Below are 17,321 nucleotides of genomic sequence, written 5' to 3' on the forward strand. Positions count from 1 at the left end.
TTGCTGTGGCCATTCCCTCTGTGTCCCACCAGGCTTCCATGGAAAATTCCATGGAATTCCTGCTGCTGACGGATTGGCTCCTGGGTTTGGGGCTCTTCTTTGGGGTTCCCATCCCAGTCCGGTTCCTGGTGAGTTCCCAACAAGCAGGGTGGCTTTGGGCTGTGAAGGGATTCAGCAGAGGGAATCCCAAGGCTCTGGGGCAGGCATTATGGGGTGGATGCCCACACTCCGTGCCACGGTCCCGCTCTGAGTGGGACAGATGGAACCCCTGGCAATAAATCTGTTCCCTCTGTGCCCACGTCAGCTCCAGCTCTGCCCCGTAAATCAAACCTGGGCCCTGAGAGAGCTCCCCGAGACCTTTGCAGGCTCCTTGGGAAGGGAGAGGCAGGAATGCAGCTCCAAATGGATGGGCCGGGGAGCCAGGGGAGAGCTAAATCTGCCTCGCAGGCAGCTGTAATTCTGGGAGCCCAGATGGAGCCTGGCAGGAGCTGCCCAGGGAGCTTCAAGGACTCGGGGTGGAGCAGCCTGGGTGCTGCTCACAGGGTCCCAGCGTGAGGGAAGAGATGAGATCTGACTCCATGTTTCAGACAGCTGGTTTATTATTTTATGATACATAATATTAAAAAAACCCTATACTAATAATATAAACATATTATTATAAATTTATATACAAATATATACCATATATAAAACTGTAATAATGTTATAATATATAAATAAACACAATAAACAATATATAAAATAATGTATTTTAATATTATAATTTAACATTGAATATATTAAATATTAAATGTATTTATTATTTATATTTTCACATTATATATTTTATTATGTATAATATTAAAAACTATACTAATAATATTAAAATAATTAAATATAACATATTGTCTATAAATAAAAATATATCATATTTTATATAAATATATATATGAAACTATAATAGTATATAAATATGATTAATATATATAATGAATACATATAATAAATAATGTATAGAACTATAATAATAATATTTTAAAAAACTATACTAAAAGAATAGAAAGATTTCATCAGAAGGCTTGAAAGCAAAGGAAAAAATGGAATGATAATAAAATTTTGTGAGTGGCCAGTGAGTCCGAGCCAGCTGTGATTGGCCATTAATTAGAAACAACCACACGAGACCAATCCCAGATGCACCTGTTGCATCCCACAGCAGCAGATAACCATTGTTTGCACTTTGTTCCTGAGGCCTCTCAGGAGGAAACACCCTAAGGAAAGGATTTTCCATAGAAGATGTGTGTGCCAACAGGCAGGGGTCAAGTGTACCCATGATCCGGACGGGGCCGGGCTCAGCGCTGCGCCATGGACGGGCAGCGGCCGCCATCGGCCCGGCTCCTGTCGGAACCGGCACCGCATCCCCGGCCGGGCCGGGGGAGGCTCCGCGGGCGGATCCCGGGGTCGGGGGTGCATCCCGGTTGGATCCCGGTTCCAGGGGCGGATCCCGGGGTGGTGCCGGTGCCAGGGGGAGGTTCCGGGGGGAGGTTCCCGGGGCGGTGCCGGTGCCGCCATGGCCGCGGTGCCGCTGCGGGGCCGGCGTGCGGCGCTCGGGCCGGGAGCAGCCGGGGAGCCGGAATGCGTGAGTCGGGAACGGGGATGGGAACGGAACCGGGACCGGGTATCGGGCAGAGGCTGGGGCAGGGCCCGGTCCGGGTCCCGGTGCCAGTCCTGGCCCCGTCGCCGCCCGGGCCGTGTCGCGACTGTCGCGGTTGGTGCCGGCTCGGGAGCGGGCACGGCCGGGCCAGGGACTGAGCTCAACAGGCTTCGGGGTTTTGCTTTTTCTCCTGATTTTCCATCCTTTCTTTCTCCGCGTTTTCTCTTTCCTTTTTTATTCCCCTCTCCTTTTTTTTAAAATGTCTTTTCCGCTTTCTTCCTTTTCCTTTTTTCCTTTTGAATTTCTCCGTTTTCCCTTTCTTCCTTTTCCTTTATTCCTTTTCAATTACTGTTTCTCCTTTTTCTTTCCCTTTCTTATTTTTCCTTTTTTCTTTTCACTTATTTTCCCTTTCTTTCCTTCCCATTTTTTTCCTTTCCCCCCCTTTGTTTTTTGTTTTTTTTTTTTTTTCTTTTTTCTTCCCGGTACTTTTCCTTTTTTTTTTTTTTCTTTTTTTCTGATCCTTTTTTGGTTTTCCCTAACTTACTCCAGCTTTAAATTCTGTTTCTGTGCTTCAGTAGTGTGTTAGTTCTGTGCCAGCACACCATCTTCCTGGAGGAAGAGATTGGGATTCCTTAAACAAAGTTTGGGCAAGAACATCCCGAGTGTGTGAGTGTCTGTCTGGAATTCAGGCCCTCAGTCTGGGTCAGTTTGTAATTCCCACGCTTGTGTTGATTTGCTGGGCAGTTCCAAGGAGCCCTGGGGTCCCTTTCCATGGGCTCTCTCAGGCCAGGGATGTTCTTCTGGAGTTTCCATTTTTGTGTGGATTTTCTGTGGTGTTTTCCGTGGATTTGCAGTTTAACCTGCCCGGTGCCAGCGTGCTGCTCAGAGCAGCATTTTGGGGAGCCCCTGGTCCTGTGAGGGGTCACAGAGCCCTGGGAGGGCCCAGCCCAGCCCTTGGGCTCCCAGGACAGCCCTGCACCCCTGGGTGCTGGGCACAGCTCCAGGAGGAGGGAGTGCATGGAGGAGCACTGGGACAAGGTGCCAGTGTTCAGGGAACACACAAACCCCCTCTCCAGGGGTGTTCCCATCACTGGGATCACTTCTCCGTCTGTTTCCTGGGTTTAATCACTCCTTCAGCACAATTCCTTGGATCAGCCCCATGCCAAGTCCTGCTGGGGTGGAGGCTCAGGGATGCCTTTGCCAGGGATTGCATGAGACTGGGGCACAGAGAGGTGTGAGGTACAGAATTCCTGCTCTTTGTGGGCACACAGAGGTGTGAGACACAGAATTCCTGCTCTTTGTGGGCACACAGAGGTGTGAGACACAGAATTCCTGCTCTTTGTGGGGCACACAGAGGTGTGACACATAGAATTCCTGCTCCCAGGGGCTCATAGAAATATGAGACACAGAATTCCTGCACCCAGGGGCACAGAGAGGTGTGAGACACAGAATTCCTGCTCTTTGTGGGCACACAGAGGTGTGAGGTACAGAATTCCTGCTCTTTGTGGGGCACACAGAGGTGTGAGGTACAGAATTCCTGCTCTTTGTGAGGCACACAGAGGTGTGAGACACAGAATTCCTGCCCCAGAGGCACACAGAGGTGTGAGACACAGAATTCCTGCTCTTTGTGGGCACACAGAGGTGTGAGGTACAGAATTCCTGCTCTTTGTGGGGCACACAGAGGTGTGAGACACAGAATTCCTGCTCTTTGTGGGCACACAGAGGTGTGAGACACAGAATTCCTGCTCTTTGTGGGGCACACAGAGGTGTGAGAGACAGAATTCCTGCTCTTTGTGGGCACACAGAGGTGTGAGACACAGAATTCCTGCTCTTTGTGGGGCACACAGAGGTGTGAGACGCAGAATTCCTGCTCTTTGTGGGCACACAGAGGTGTGAGGTACAGAATTCCTGCTCTTTGTGGGGCACAGAGAGGTGTGACACGTAGAATTCCTGCACCCAGGGGCACAGAGAGGTGTGGCACACAGAATTCCTGCACCCAGGGGCACACTGAGAGGTGTGAGGTGCAGAATTCCTGCACCCAGGGGCACACAGAGGTGTGAGGAGCAGAATTCCTGCCAGGTACAGAATTCCTGCTCCCAGGGGCACAGAGAGATGTGATGTACAGAATTCCTGCCCCAGAGGCACACAGAGGTGTGAGACACAGAATTCCTGCTCTTTGTGGGCACACAGAGGTGTGAGACACAGAATTCCTGCTCTTTGTGGGGCACACAGAGGTGTGAGACACAGAATTCCTGCTCTTTGTGGGGCACAGAGAGGTGTGAGACACAGAATTCCTGCTCCCAGGGGCTCACAGAGATATGAGACACAGAATTCCTGCTCTTTGTGGGCACACAGAGGTGTGGCACACAGAATTCCTGCTCTCCCAGCACGAGGGGCAGTGGGAACCCCAAACCTTGGGGCTCTGCCCTGGTGCCCCATTGTTCTGGTGCTCTCCCCAGTGTTTGTGTGACCCCTGGGAGGCGCAGGCCCGACATCCCCGGGATGTGCAGAGCTGTCAGTGCTGCCTTTGCTGTTGCAGAAGCGGCTGTGCAGGCTGCTGGACACCGTCCCAGGCCAGGCTGCTGCCCAGCTCAGGGACTGTGCCATGGACCTGGATCCCAGGCACAAACTCCTCCCCGACTCTGCTCCCTGGGCTGCAAAGGCAAAGCAGAATTCTGTGGTGAGTACCCACTGTCCAGGGCTTTGCTAAAAAATCACTTCTCAAATAACATTTTATCATAAAGCTGCAATTAATTACCCTCTTTTTTTTTCCTTTTCCCTTTTCCTTTTCCCTTTCCCTTTTCCTTTTTCCCCTTTTCCTTTCCTTTTTTTTCCCCTTTTCCTTTTTTTTCCCCTTTTCCTTTTTTTTCCCCTTTTCCTTTTCTCCTCCCTTTTTTTTCCCCTTTTCCTTTCCCTTTTCTTTTTCCCCCTTTTCCTTTTTCCCTTTTCCTTCCCTTTCTTTTTCCCCTTTTCCTTTTTCCTCCTTTTCCTTTTTCCCCTTTTCCTTTTTCCTTTCTCCCCTTTTCTTTTTCCCTTTTCCTTTTTCCCTTTTCCTTTTCCCTTTTCCTTTTCCCCTTTTCCTTTTTCCCTTTTCTTTTTCCCTTTTCCTTTTTCCTTTTCCTTTTCCCTTTTTCCCTTTTCCTTTTCCCTTTTCCTTTTTCCCTTTCTCCTTTCCCTTTTCCTTTTTCCCCCTTTCCCTTTTTCCCCTTTTCCTTTTTCCCCTTTTCCTTTTTCCTCCCCTTTTCCTTTTTCCCCTTTTCCTTTTTCCTTTCCTTTTTCCTTTTCCTTTTTCCCTTTTCCTTTTTCCCTTTTCCTTTTTCCCTTTTCCTTTTTCCCTTTTCCTTTTTCCCTTTTCCTTTTTCCCTTTTCCTTTTTCCCTTTTCCTTTTCCCTTTTCCTTTTCCCTTTTCCTTTTCCCTTTTCCTTTTCCCTTTTCCTTTTCCCTTTTCCTTTTCCCTTTTCCTTTTCCCTTTTCCTTTTCCCTTTTCCTTTTTCCCTTTTCCTTTTTCCCTTTTTCCTTTTTCCCTTTTTCCTTTTCCCTTTTCCTTTCCTTTTCCTTTTTCCTTTTCCTTTTCCCTTTTTCCTTTTCCCTTTTTCCTTTTTCCTTTTTCCTTTTTTTCCCTTTTTCCTTTTTTTTTCCTTTTTCCTTTTTCCTTTTCCCTTTTCCTTTTTCCCTTTTCCTTTTTCCCTTTTCCTTTTTCCCTTTTTCCTTTTTCCCTTTTCCCTTTTCCCTTTTCCCTTTTCCCTTTTTCCTTTTTTCCTTTTCCTTTTTTCCTTTTTTTCCTTTCTTCCTTTTTCCCTTTTCCCTTTTCCCTTTTCCCTTTTCCCTTTTCCCTTTTCCCTTTTCCCTTTTTCCTTTTCTTTTCCCCTTTTCCCCCCCTTTTCTCCCCTTTTCCCCCCTTTTTCCCCCTTTCCATTCATTTTGATGAATTTGTGTCTGTTTTTGTTCCTCAGGTTTTGGAAAACCATGGGAGCAAAGGCATTTCCCAGCCCTGCCCAAGATGTGTTGCTGGAGAATCTGTAAGTGTGGGAATCTGCTTTTTTGGGGCAAAAACGACTGGGGCTTGTTCCCCATTAAAACATCAAGTTAATAACCTCCACAATTGCATTGCTCGGGAATAAAGTGTGGAAATTAAAAATAAAGGAGATGGGTTCAGCATTTCAGCAGAGCACAAATTAATATTTCCAGCAGCACTTGGAAAATCTGGAAATTCTCAACACATTTTTCAAATTCTCTCTGAAAAGCAGAATTTGGGCAGTAACTGAAAGAAACAATAACATATCACTTCCCCTACCCAGTTTTACTTGTCCTTGATTTACTGGATCATAACAAAATACTCAGGAATCTCATTCCATCTCCTTTTTTTTTTTTGTAATTGGATATTTCCTTTCTGAGGAATAGATAAAGTATTGAACATATTGCTCCTTCCAGAGCCAAAATGAGGAAATGCTGGATGTTGATAGCAAAATCTCTGATTTATGGAATTAAAGGCAAAGTTTCCATCAGAGTTTCCATCAGGAGCTGTGACTGAGCAGATAATGATTGAGTTAATTTATTTCCAATCAGCCCTGGAGGAAAAAAAAAGGGGAATATTTCTGGTGGTGCTCAGCGATTTCAAATAAAATTTGAAAACGAAGAGCGAGGAAAAGCCTTTCTGCCCAGCTCCTGTGTAGTGACCTGAGGTTTTCTCATTTCAGGGCCACTTCAGTCACATCCTGGGCTCCTAGAACAGCAGAGGAGCAGCTCTGCTTTCTGCTCCTGCCTCCTGCCCTGGGCACCATCCCTGCTCTGCACCCCTGCCCAAAACCCTCTGCTCCTCAGGGAGCGCAGAATTGTCCAAAAAGCACAAGGAAAGGATTATTTCATGTTTAGGTAACTCAGAATTTGTCCAAAAAGAACAAGGAAAGCTGATTTCATGTTTAGGTAACTCAGAATTTGTCTAAAAAGGACAAGGAAAAGGATTATTTCATGTTTAGGTAACTCAGAATTTGTCTAAAAAGGACAAGGAAAAGGATTATTTCATGTTTAGGTAACTCAGAATTTGTCTAAAAAGGAAAAGGAAAAACAGATTTCATGTTTAGGTAACTCAGAATTTGTCTAAAAAGGAAAAGGATTATTTCATGTTTAGGTAACTCAGAATTTGTCTAAAAAGGAAAAGGATTATTTCATGTTTAGGTTACTCAGAATTTGTCTAAAAAGGACAAGGAAACCGAAACATGAAATCAGCTATTTCAGAATTTGTTTAAAAAGGACAAAAAATGGCTGATTTCATATTTAGCTCAGAATTTGTTTTAAAAGGACAAGGAATGGAAGATTTCATGTTTAGGTAGTGCAGAATTTGTTTTGAAAGGAAAAGGAAAGGCAGATTTCATGTTTAGCTCAGAATTTGTTCATAAAGGACAAGAAAATTCTGATTTCATGTTTAGGTAGCTCAGAATTCATTTTAAAAGGACAAGAAAAGGCAGATTTCAGGTTTAGCTCAGAATTTGTCTAAAATGGATGAGGAAAAGCTGATTTCATGTTTCGCTCAGAATTCATTTTAAAAGGATTAAAAAAAAGGCAAATTTCATGTTTAGCTCAGAATTTGTTTTGAAAGGAAAAGGAAAGGCTGATTTCATGTTTAGCTCAGAATTCATTTTAAAAGGATAAAAAAAAAAGGCAAATTTCATGTTTAGCTCAGAATTTGTTTTAAAAATACAAGAAAAGGCTGATTTCATGTTTAGGTAGTTCAGAATTTGTCTAACAGGACAAAAAAAAGCCAGATTTCATATTTAGCTCAGAATTTGTCTAAAAAGGACAAGGAAAGGCTGATTTCATGTTTAGGTATTTCAGAATTTGTTTTAAAAGGACAAAAAATGGCTGATTTCATATTTAGCTCAGAATTTGTTTTAAAAGGAAAAGGAAAGGCAGATTTCAGGTTTAGCTCAGAATTTGTTTATAAAGGACAAGAAAATTCTGATTTCATGTTTTGGTAACTCAGAATTTGTCTAAAAAGGAAAAGGAAAGGCAGATTTCATGTTTAGCTCAGAATTCATTTTAAAAGGACAAGAAAAGGCAGATTTCATGTTTAGCTCAGAATTCATTTTAAAAGGACAAAAAAAGGCAAATTTCATGTTTAGCTCAGAATTTGTTTTAAAAATACAAGAAAAGGCTGATTTCATGTTTAGGTAGTTCAGAATTTGTCTAACAGGACAAAAAAAGCCAGATTTCATATTTAGCTCAGAATTTGTACATAAAGGACAAGGAAAAGCAGATTTCGTGTTTAGGTAGTGCAGAATTTGTTTTAAAAAGACAAAAAATGGCTGATTTCGTGTTTAGGTAGTGCAGAATTTGTCTGAAAAGGACAAGAAAGGGCTCATTTAATGTTTTAGATTGATTAAGCTGAGCTGGCCGTGGGCCCAGGCTTCACCTGGGGCTGGGCCAGAGCTTGTGTTGATTCCAAAGGTTTTCCCAGCAGCCCTGACCCCCTTGGAAAAGCTCTTTTGGAAAATCCTCCTTGTGCAGGGCCACAGGCAGCAATGGGAGGACACAAATTTTCATTTTTAAGTGGCTTTGCGGCTGTGAAGTCCAGGAAAAATCCCATTGAAGCTTCCCTTTAAATCCCAAAAAAATCTGTTTTAAAAGGCTTGACCTCGTCACCCAGCAGGCTTTTGTTGGCACAAATCTAAGGACAGGTTAATTAACCTCTGAAAGGTTAATTTTGGGGTTATCAGGTTGCAAAATCCTCAGGCAAAGGTTTTTTGCAGTCCTTGAATCCTTCCCATGTTGTGTGTGGAGTTGGAGTCAGCACTGAGTTGAGATATTCTCTTTAAATAAATGAATATCACATAAATACTGAGTCTAATTAAGTAATACATGAGGAAATAAATCTAAAAGCAGACCTGCGCTTAATTAGCCTTCAGATTTTTGTTTAAAAAATAAGTTTGCTCCAAGCCAATAAAAATTTTAGTTAAATTAAGAATAAATACTTTCAAGTTAGTATTTACATACTTGATCTGGGGGTCAGAATTTGTGGGGAATTCATTTTTACATCCCCCACCCTTGTCTTTTAAAAATCCTGGTAATCAAAGCAGTATTTAAGAAAACAAGGTGGATAAACAGCAGTTTCTGTGCAGCAGAAGCTGAAATACCTGATTAAACGTAAAGGGCTAAAAGCTTTAGTTCCTGCAAAATCACTCAAAACCTCAAGTGTGACAAGTCATGATTAGGATTGGTCAAAATTTGGTCAAATATAGTCAAAATTTCAGATGTTCAAAGAGGGAAATACCAAAACTGGACTCAGAGGCTGTGATGGAAGAGTTTCCTGCCAGAATACAGCAGGCAAAAGTATGGGCTCAAGTTTAAAACACAGGGAGAACATGGATTATCGAAGCAAAAAGTGGTTTTGCCTGAAATAACTCCCATTTTCTCGTGTTCAGGAGTTCACAGATAGCTGTGTCAACATTTCCTCTGTTTGCTTTACACTTGGATCTGGGGTAAAACCAAGAACCAGCTGATTCCTTTCTGGTTTTCCATCTGCTCCTGCTGGGGTTTGTGGCAAGAATTTAAAATCCTGTTAAATTCTCCTGCTTTTCCAGCATTTGTTGGGAGTGTCATGGTGAATCCCAGGGCTGGCTGCAGCAGAATTTTAATGGGACTTTTTGGGAACTTTGATTTTATAACCAGAATATGGATGCATATTTAGTGCAGGTCTGCTTTTAGATTTATTTCCTCACGTGTTACATGAGCAACTCAGTATTTGTGTGCTGCTCATTTATTTAATGAGGATTTCCCATTGTTTGTGGCAAGCATTTAAAATCCTTGTTTGGCATTTAAAATGCCAATGTTTGTGGCAAAAATTTCAATATTTTGACTAAATATAGTCAACATTTCACACCTGAAATTTTGACTATATTTACCCAATTTTCGACCAGTCCTAATCATTACTTGTCACACTTGAGGTTTTTGAGTGATTTGGCAGGAACTGAACCCTTTCAGCCCTTTACATTTCCTCTCAGATGTGATTCCTGGCTCCCTGTTTTCCAACAGGGCAAGGAGTGCTTTTTTTTAAATCAGTCAGCAAATTGGACTTTAATTGTCTGCTCCACTGAAGGCTTTTAATAGTGATATTTTTTTAAATAGATGTGTTTGTAATTTATTTTGGGATTTTCCAGGATCATTAAGCTGGCACAGGCTGGGGCAGTGAATATTCCTTTAAAGCAGATTTGTGTCAAATCTGCAGTGGAACCACAGAGTTATTTTTGTATGCCTTGTATAAGTCTGAAATTTTGTTTTCTTGATGAAAAAATATATATAAATTTTCTATTTCCTGCTGCTGTGGTTTGTACAAAGAATAACCAGTGATGCTTTATTTACCTGTATATAGAGAAAAAGGCCCCTGGCCTGTTTTTAATTCAGGTTTAAAGGATCTAATTCTTATTTTTAACTTTGTATTTTGTAAATTGTTCCTTACAAAAGCAGAAGCATTAAACACCACTTTGGCTGCAGCATGGAATTGTCTGGCTGTGTCATTCCATGAGTGATTTCTGAGGAATAAAGATAAATAAAACCTCTGATGAGGAGAATAAATATATTATTATGAGAATAATAATAATTAGGAGAATAAATATATTATTTATGTCATGTAAAATCTTTGTAGTAGGTTTAGGTGCTGACTTCATTAATTTGATGGTAATTACAGGTCCACTTGGCATCTTGACTGCCAAAAGGAGATGGAAAATCAAAATATTGGGATAAGTGGGGTTTAAAGGCAACCTGGATTTGACAAAGCCAAGACTTGAAATAAATACAGTTAATATATTTAAATATATATAGAGAGAGAGTTTTATATATATATATATATATGTGGTTAACTGTGTATATATATATAGTTAACTGTGTCTATATATATATATACATATACACAGTTAATATATTTATTTTTGTTTATTTTAGATGTTATAATTTATTGAATAGATTTCAAATCCGTGGTGTTTATGTCTAAATTAGTTGCTTAAAACCTCAGCCCTCTCCTGGGAGCGTGGTGTGATACCTGATTCAGAGTCCCACATAAATGACTCTGCCTTTGCCTTGATTGCTGCAGATAATTATCAATTATCACTCACAGTGGGCATTTCCTCCAACACCCAACTTGCACCCAGGTCCCTGTGTGTCCATTCTGGGGCTCTGGGCAGGACCAGGGCTGGGGCTTTGGGCAAAGGGATTTTCCTGGGGATTCCTGCACGGGCAGGAATTGTCACTCCCAGGGGCTTGGCCAGGGCTCCAGCAGCTCCCCCAGCCTGGGGACAGCAAAATTCCTCAGCCATTCCTCTCCCCCCCCTGAGCCGTTCCCAGCTCTTCCCAAGGAAGTAAAAGCAGCAGTGGCCGCAACGTTTAAAAACACTGAAAAATAAAAAATGCCAAGAAGATGCAACAGTCACAGAATTGTTCAGGTTGGAAAAGGCTCTGAGTCCATCAAATCCAACCATTCCCAGCCCTGCCCAGGCCACCACTGACCACGTCCCCAGGTGCCACCTGCACAGGGCTGTTGAACCCTCCAGGGATGGGCACTCCAGCCCTTTCCAGAAAGGAATTTTCCCAGTATCCATCCTGAACCTTCCCTGGCACAGTTTGAGGCTGTTTATTGTCATAGAATTCCAGCCTGGTTTGGGTTGGAAGGACCTCAAAGTTCATCTTTTTCCACCCCAGCCATGGCAGGGACACCTCCCACTGTCCCAGGTGCTCCAGCCCCAGTGTCCAGCCTGGCCTTGGGCACTGCCAGGGATCCAGGGGCAGCCACAGCTGCTCTGGGCACCTGTGCCAGGGCTGCCCACCCTGCCAGGGAACGATTCCCAATCTCCCATCCAGCCCTGCCAGGGAACAATTCCCAATTCCCAATCTCCCATCCAGCCCTGCCCTCTGGCACTGGGAGCCATTCCCTGTGTCCTGTCCCTCCATTCCTGTCCCCAGCCCCTGTCCAGCCTGTCCCAAGCCTGGAGCAGCCATGCCTGGCTCCGATGTCCCAAACTCTGCTCCTGACCCCCCAAAGCAGCTCCTGCCTTGCTTCTCCACCCCACGGGTACCAGCACAACCTCCATGGGCACATCCTCCATCCCTGGGGCTCTTCCCTCCCCTGAGGATGGGCAGGATGGGCTGCCAGGGCCTCCCTGGGTGCTGCAGGCCCTGTGCTGGGGGATGTTTGGGTATTTTGGTGTGATTATGGTGTTGTTACTGCCACGATCCCGAAATCGCCGCGTGATATTTGCTTGCAACACAGGGTGTCATTCATGAGTTATACATAAATGGCAGCTTTACATATTTAAAAGGAACATGGACTGCTTCATATCTGAAGTATGGTTCCCAGGGGAGAACACCACCATTTGATCTATTTTTGATTAAAATGTAAAAATTAAAAATTAAATCAAATGGTAGTCAAATTCCTCGGGGAAAACATACTTCAGTTATGAAGTATTCCCCACAGTAACCTTGAGAATCTTACAGCTGTATTGTCTCATCTGTAGGTGGTCTTTTTATGTCTCACATAATTAAAATGAATTGCTGGTAGAGAACCCCTACTACTGCATACAGATTTATGAACCTGGAGGCACCTCCAGTGCCAGACAAACAGGGACAGCCCCGCTCCCTGTGCAGCTGTGCCGTGCCCAGGCAGCCCCTGGAACCTGGGGTTTGCTGGGAATCTGGGATTGAGGGGCAGAGATCCTTCCCTGAACGCAGGGGGGATAAGGCCAGGGGAGAGCAGGGGCTGGGGAAGGAGGCGACAGCACCCCTGAGGTGGGACAGTGTGGGAGCATCGGGGGCAGCATGGTCACGAGAGATCTCTGAGGCCAGGGCTGGAACTTGGGGTTCATTGCAGAGGGCCTGGGTCCTTCAGGGGCCTTTTGGGATTTGGGGTTTACTGCAAAGGGCCTGGGTGCAGGGCCCTGCTGGGATTTGGGGTTCATTGCACAGGGCCTGGGTGCAGGGCCCTGCTGGGATTTGGGGTTTATTGCAAAGGGCCTGGGTGCAGGGCCCTGCTGGGATTTGGGGTTCATTGCAGAGGGCCTGGGTGCAGGGCCCTGCTGGGATTTGGGGTTCATTGCACAGAGCCTGGGTGCAGGGCCCTGCTGGGAGCTGCCAGAGCTGGAGCAGGCCTGAGAGAAGAGGGGCAGAGAGGATGAGAGGGTGAGAGAGTAAAAGGGTAAGAGAGCGAGGTTCCCGTTACAATACAATAAATCTTCTTCTGTGCTGAATATTCTGATTCTCACTAACCAATCCGGTACAAGATACAAATCCTATAACATTTACAAACAGCCTATAAGAATCATTACATTCCCATACTGTGTTACATTTTAAACCCTACAAACTCCTCTTTGGGCCCCTTCTGCCAAGCTGTAGGTCTGCTCTGAGCCTTGGGCCTGTCTGCAAGCAGAGGTGTTGTTTTATCAAAAGGGGATTACCTCAGCCAGCCACACCATTGTTTTCCAGTTTTTCAGTAACTGAGGGATCTCAAAGCTTGCTTTCATTTCAATCTCACTTATAGTTTCCATATTCTCAAAATCTTTTGCCAGGCAATCATATTTATAAGGCTTTCCTGTTTCATCTTCCCCAACAGGACAGGACCTCCCAGACCCTTGGGCCCACCCTGTCCCCAGCCCAGAGTGCCAGCTCCAGGTGCCACCTGCAGGGATGGGCACTGAACCCTCCCTGGGCAGTGCCTGAGCCCCCTTTCCACGGGGAAATTCCTGCTGTGCCCGCCCTGAGCCTCTTTGCTCCAGGTGAGCCCCTGCCCAGCTCCTCAGGGATTCTGCAGCCCCTGCCCAGCTCCCTCAGGGATTCTGCAGCCCCTGCCCAGCTCCCTCAGGGATTCTGCAGGCCCTGCCCAGCTCCTCAGGGATTCTGCAGCCCCTTCCCAGCTCCATTCCCTGCCCTGGTCACCCTCCAGCCCCTCCATGGCTCTCCTGCCAGAGCTGGACTGAGCCCTCGAGGTCTCTGTGGTGGCACAGGGTGACAATCCCTGCCCTGGCCCTGCTGCCACCAGGACTCAGTGTTTCAAATACCCGAGGAACCCTTGCTGTACTAAGCAATGGCTAAATGTCACCAGAACACAATTGTGAAATTGGATTTCCCAGGAAAATGTGCTCTACACAATCTAATGCAACTTATTTCTAGCAAGCTGCTTTATCAGGCTGCCTTGGAATATGGGAATGTATATTTGATAAGATTAGAGAATCGTGGGGATCAGGAAAAATAAGACTCTAGACTTTGCATTCCCATTTTCACCCAGCTGAAGGACAAACATGTCATTTATTTTGTGTTTGCTTGTGATTCTCATGGTCCTGCTAATGTACCCACAGCAGTGGCTTGTGACTGTGCATCCTGCTCAAGCTGTGACTAAAACTTCCCTAACAACATTTCCGTGAAGAAGAAGGCTATGGAAGCGAAATGCTGGGATTTATAGAGAAAACAAAACAATCCTGACAATACAAGTATCAAGTGGAAGAGTTCCACGGTGCCTTGCAGAAACATTTTGTAATAAGCAGCAGGAGTGTTCAAATTTCAGTGTAATACTTGAAAGGAAATGTCTCTGATCTTTGAGTTTCTTTGGAGAGGGGAGTTTTTAATGTATAATCAGACTAAAATCCTCCTATAATTGCACAGTGAGAGGGCTCTGAAGTTTCGGGAAGGCTCAGATGGAACACAGACCTACAGCAGCACCAAGGGTTTTCCTCATCTCTGGAGGATTCCAGGCCTGTGGCATCAGCCTGAGGTGTCCCCAGGTGCAGATCCCACCTGGGACCTCTCCCCAGCAGCTGTGCTGTCACCTGTGCTGGCCCCTGATGGCTCTGAGCAGGCACCGTGGTCACTGATTTGTGACAGCGTTCACAGGGACCCAGGATGAGGGGAGAGACGAGGATCTGACTCCATGTTTCACAAGGCTGATTTATTATTTTATGATATATATTATATTAAAACTATACTAAAGGAATAGAAGAAAGGATTTCATCAGAAGGCTGGCTAAGAATAGAATGGCAAAGAATGATAACAAAGGTTTGTGGCTCAGCTCTCTGTCTGAGCCAGCTGACTGTGATTGGCCATTAATTAGGAACAACCCCATGAGACCAATCCCAGATGCACCTGTTGCATCCCACAGCAGCAGATAACCATTGTTTGCATTTTGTTCCTGAGGCCTCCCAGCTTCTCAGGAGGAAAACTCCTAAGGAAAGGATTTTCCATAAAAGATGTCTGTGACACTGATGGATGAAATTCTGCCAGGATTTGACCCCCCAGTTCCTTCCCTCTCCACTTGCTCCAAGCCCAGCCATGCTCCAGCTCCATCCAGCTCCTTGGGAAGCCTTTCCCCTCACACCATTAATGTTTACCTCTTAAATACATAGAACCCCAAATTGCTTTGGGACCCCAAAGCCCACCCAGTGCCACCCTTGCCATGGCAGGGACAGCTCCCACTGTCCCAGGTGCTCCCAGCCCCAGTGTCCAGCCTGGCCTTGGGCACTGCCAGTTTTCACAAACTGGGCTGCCCCTGGATCCCTGGGCTTTGGGGTCCCTTCCAGCCCTAACCAGGCTGGAATTGTGGGAATTTCAGACTCACTGGGCCCAAGAAGAGGATCTGTGTGGAGCTCCCCTCACGCTGTGCTTGGGACTGACTCGAACACAAAACTTGGGTTCCCTCTACAGTAACAGTGGCAGGTAAAGGGAACTCCGTGGCTTTTCAGGTTCTGAAGAGCAGATGATTCAACAGCAGGATGAATAAATAATGAAGGAAAGTGAGATTATAAATTGTACTTCCTCATTTGAAAGGCCTCATCTCCCGATCCATCATTATAAATGCGTTACAAACTCCGGGTCATTTACAAAATAATAGAACGCTTTAAGTTTACCCTTAGCTTTATGTAAATGTAACTTTAATATTCTATCTTCATTAATTATCTAATCTTGGGAGCAAATAAACTCCTGACACAATTCTGTAGCTATTTTGCCAGCAGGATTTCCTTTGAAGTCGGCGGCAGTTGTAAGTGGAAGTGGATGACAGGACTGAGCCTCACCAGCCCTTTTGGAAGAAAAGGAACTTACACAGTAGCTGAAAATCCAGACTTCCTATGGGCACAGAGCTATTCCTGCACTGCCACACGTTCATTAGTGCCAGAAAAGTGGCACTTTATTCCCGCTGCTCCTGTTCCAGAAGCAGGGAAGGGGTTTGCTCCCACCTCCTTCCAGTCCTGCTCTCCTCCCTTGGCTCCCAGCGCAGAGCCTGGCCCTGAATGAAGACCCAGCGGGCTCAGGGAGCTGCAGCTGGACCTGCTGTCTCTCTGTAGCTCTGTTTTCCCTCCAAAGCAGCTTTGCACCTCATCATTCTGGCAGGTGGGGCTGGGTAAGCTCTGCGGAGCAGCGCGAGCATCACCAACCATGTCACACAATCCCAGGGTGGTTTGAGTGGAAAAGGACCTCAAATCCCACCCAGTGCCACCCCTGCCATGGCAGGGACACTCCCACTGTCCCAGGCTGTCCAAACCCTGTCCCTCAGGCCCTGGGTGCCAGCCTGGGCCAGGGAAGCCTGTGCAGCCCCCATTTGTACCCCTCAGTGTCCCATCCCCGTGGTAATGCAGCCTGCCTGTTTTCCACCTTCGTTTGAGTTTCACCCAGCTCCATGCATATAAATGCTCATATTAAAAGGAATTCATTAATAACTTACATTTAGTTTCTTGAGAGCAGCAAGAGCAAAATCAGTGCACGGGATAGGAGAGTGCTGGGTTCAGAATCCCCACCCGGCCCAGGCAGCAGCAGGGCTGGTACTGCTCCCCCCAGAGCTCCTCAGCTGAGACACAAAATCCAGGTGTGAGCTTGGCATTCCTCAGCCCCAGAGCTGCCCATTCCTCAGCCCCAGAGCTGCTCATTCCTCAGCCCCATATCTGCCCATTCCTCAGCCCCAGAGCTGCCCATTCCTCAGCCCCAGAGCTGCCCATTCCACAGCCCCATATCTGCCCATTCCTCAGCCCCATATCTGCCCATTCCTCAGCCCCATATCTGCCCATTCCTCAGCCCCAGAGCTGCTCATTCCTCAGCCCCAGAGCTGCCCATTCCTCAGCCCCAGAGCTGCCCATTCCTCAGCCCCAGAGCTGCCCATTCCTCAGCCCCAGAGCTGCCCATTCCTCAGCCCCATATCTGCCCATTCCTCAGCCCCAGAGCTGCCCATTCCTCAGCCCCATATCTGCCCATTCCTCAGCCCCAGAGCTGCTCTGTGCAAGGGAGGGATGGATATTGCAAGCTATCACTGTCATCAATAATCCCATCCATGCCTGTCGATTATTTCACTAATTACCTCTCCTAAAAAGACTGCTGAGCATGATTACAAACGTGGCTTTGTTTTGATTGTCTGTTTGCCTGGCCAGCAGCAGAGGCCTGAATTCCTTGACTTTGTTTAACAGTATAAATAATGTTCTCTGTGCTTTCCCAATGCCTGGAGCTGACCCCAGGAGCACAAACTGAATAACACAGCCCTGATAAACTCATCTGCAAACTGCTCAAAGTTGGCAAATTAAGCCCCATTTGCATACTAAAAACTCATTGAAAGAACATTGAGGGACAGATTCTGTTCTTTTGGTTTCCAACTGGTTCCCAGCTGGTTCCAGGGCTGGTTCCTGGGATGGCTCCAGGGCTGGTTCCTGGGATGGTTCCTGGATGGTTCCAGGCTGGTTCC

At 45.8% G+C, this 17,321-nt stretch overlaps 1 protein-coding gene and 1 long non-coding RNA gene across 2 annotated transcripts; both read left to right on the forward strand.

The window, feature by feature from the left end:
• The first annotated feature begins 1,519 nt into the window (after positions 1-1,519).
• Positions 1,520-6,775, forward strand: C6H10orf143 (chromosome 6 C10orf143 homolog). The gene is made up of 4 exons (XM_064717256.1): positions 1,520-1,615; positions 4,170-4,310; positions 5,584-5,649; positions 6,328-6,775. Exons 1-4 carry the CDS (start codon positions 1,547-1,549, stop codon positions 6,355-6,357), a joined length of 306 nt encoding a protein of 101 aa, XP_064573326.1. The 5' UTR covers positions 1,520-1,546; the 3' UTR covers positions 6,358-6,775.
• Positions 6,776-6,783: 8 nt separating this feature from the next.
• On the forward strand, positions 6,784-10,116 carry LOC135449865 (uncharacterized). Its single transcript, XR_010440869.1, has 2 exons — positions 6,784-7,896; positions 7,949-10,116. It is a non-coding gene; the product is annotated as an uncharacterized LOC135449865 (long non-coding RNA).
• The last annotated feature ends 7,205 nt before the right edge of the window (positions 10,117-17,321 follow it).

The sequence above is a fragment of the Zonotrichia leucophrys genome, chromosome 6 (assembly GCF_028769735.1).
Source record: "Zonotrichia leucophrys gambelii isolate GWCS_2022_RI chromosome 6, RI_Zleu_2.0, whole genome shotgun sequence".
NCBI classification, from domain to species: Eukaryota; Metazoa; Chordata; class Aves; order Passeriformes; family Passerellidae; genus Zonotrichia; species Zonotrichia leucophrys.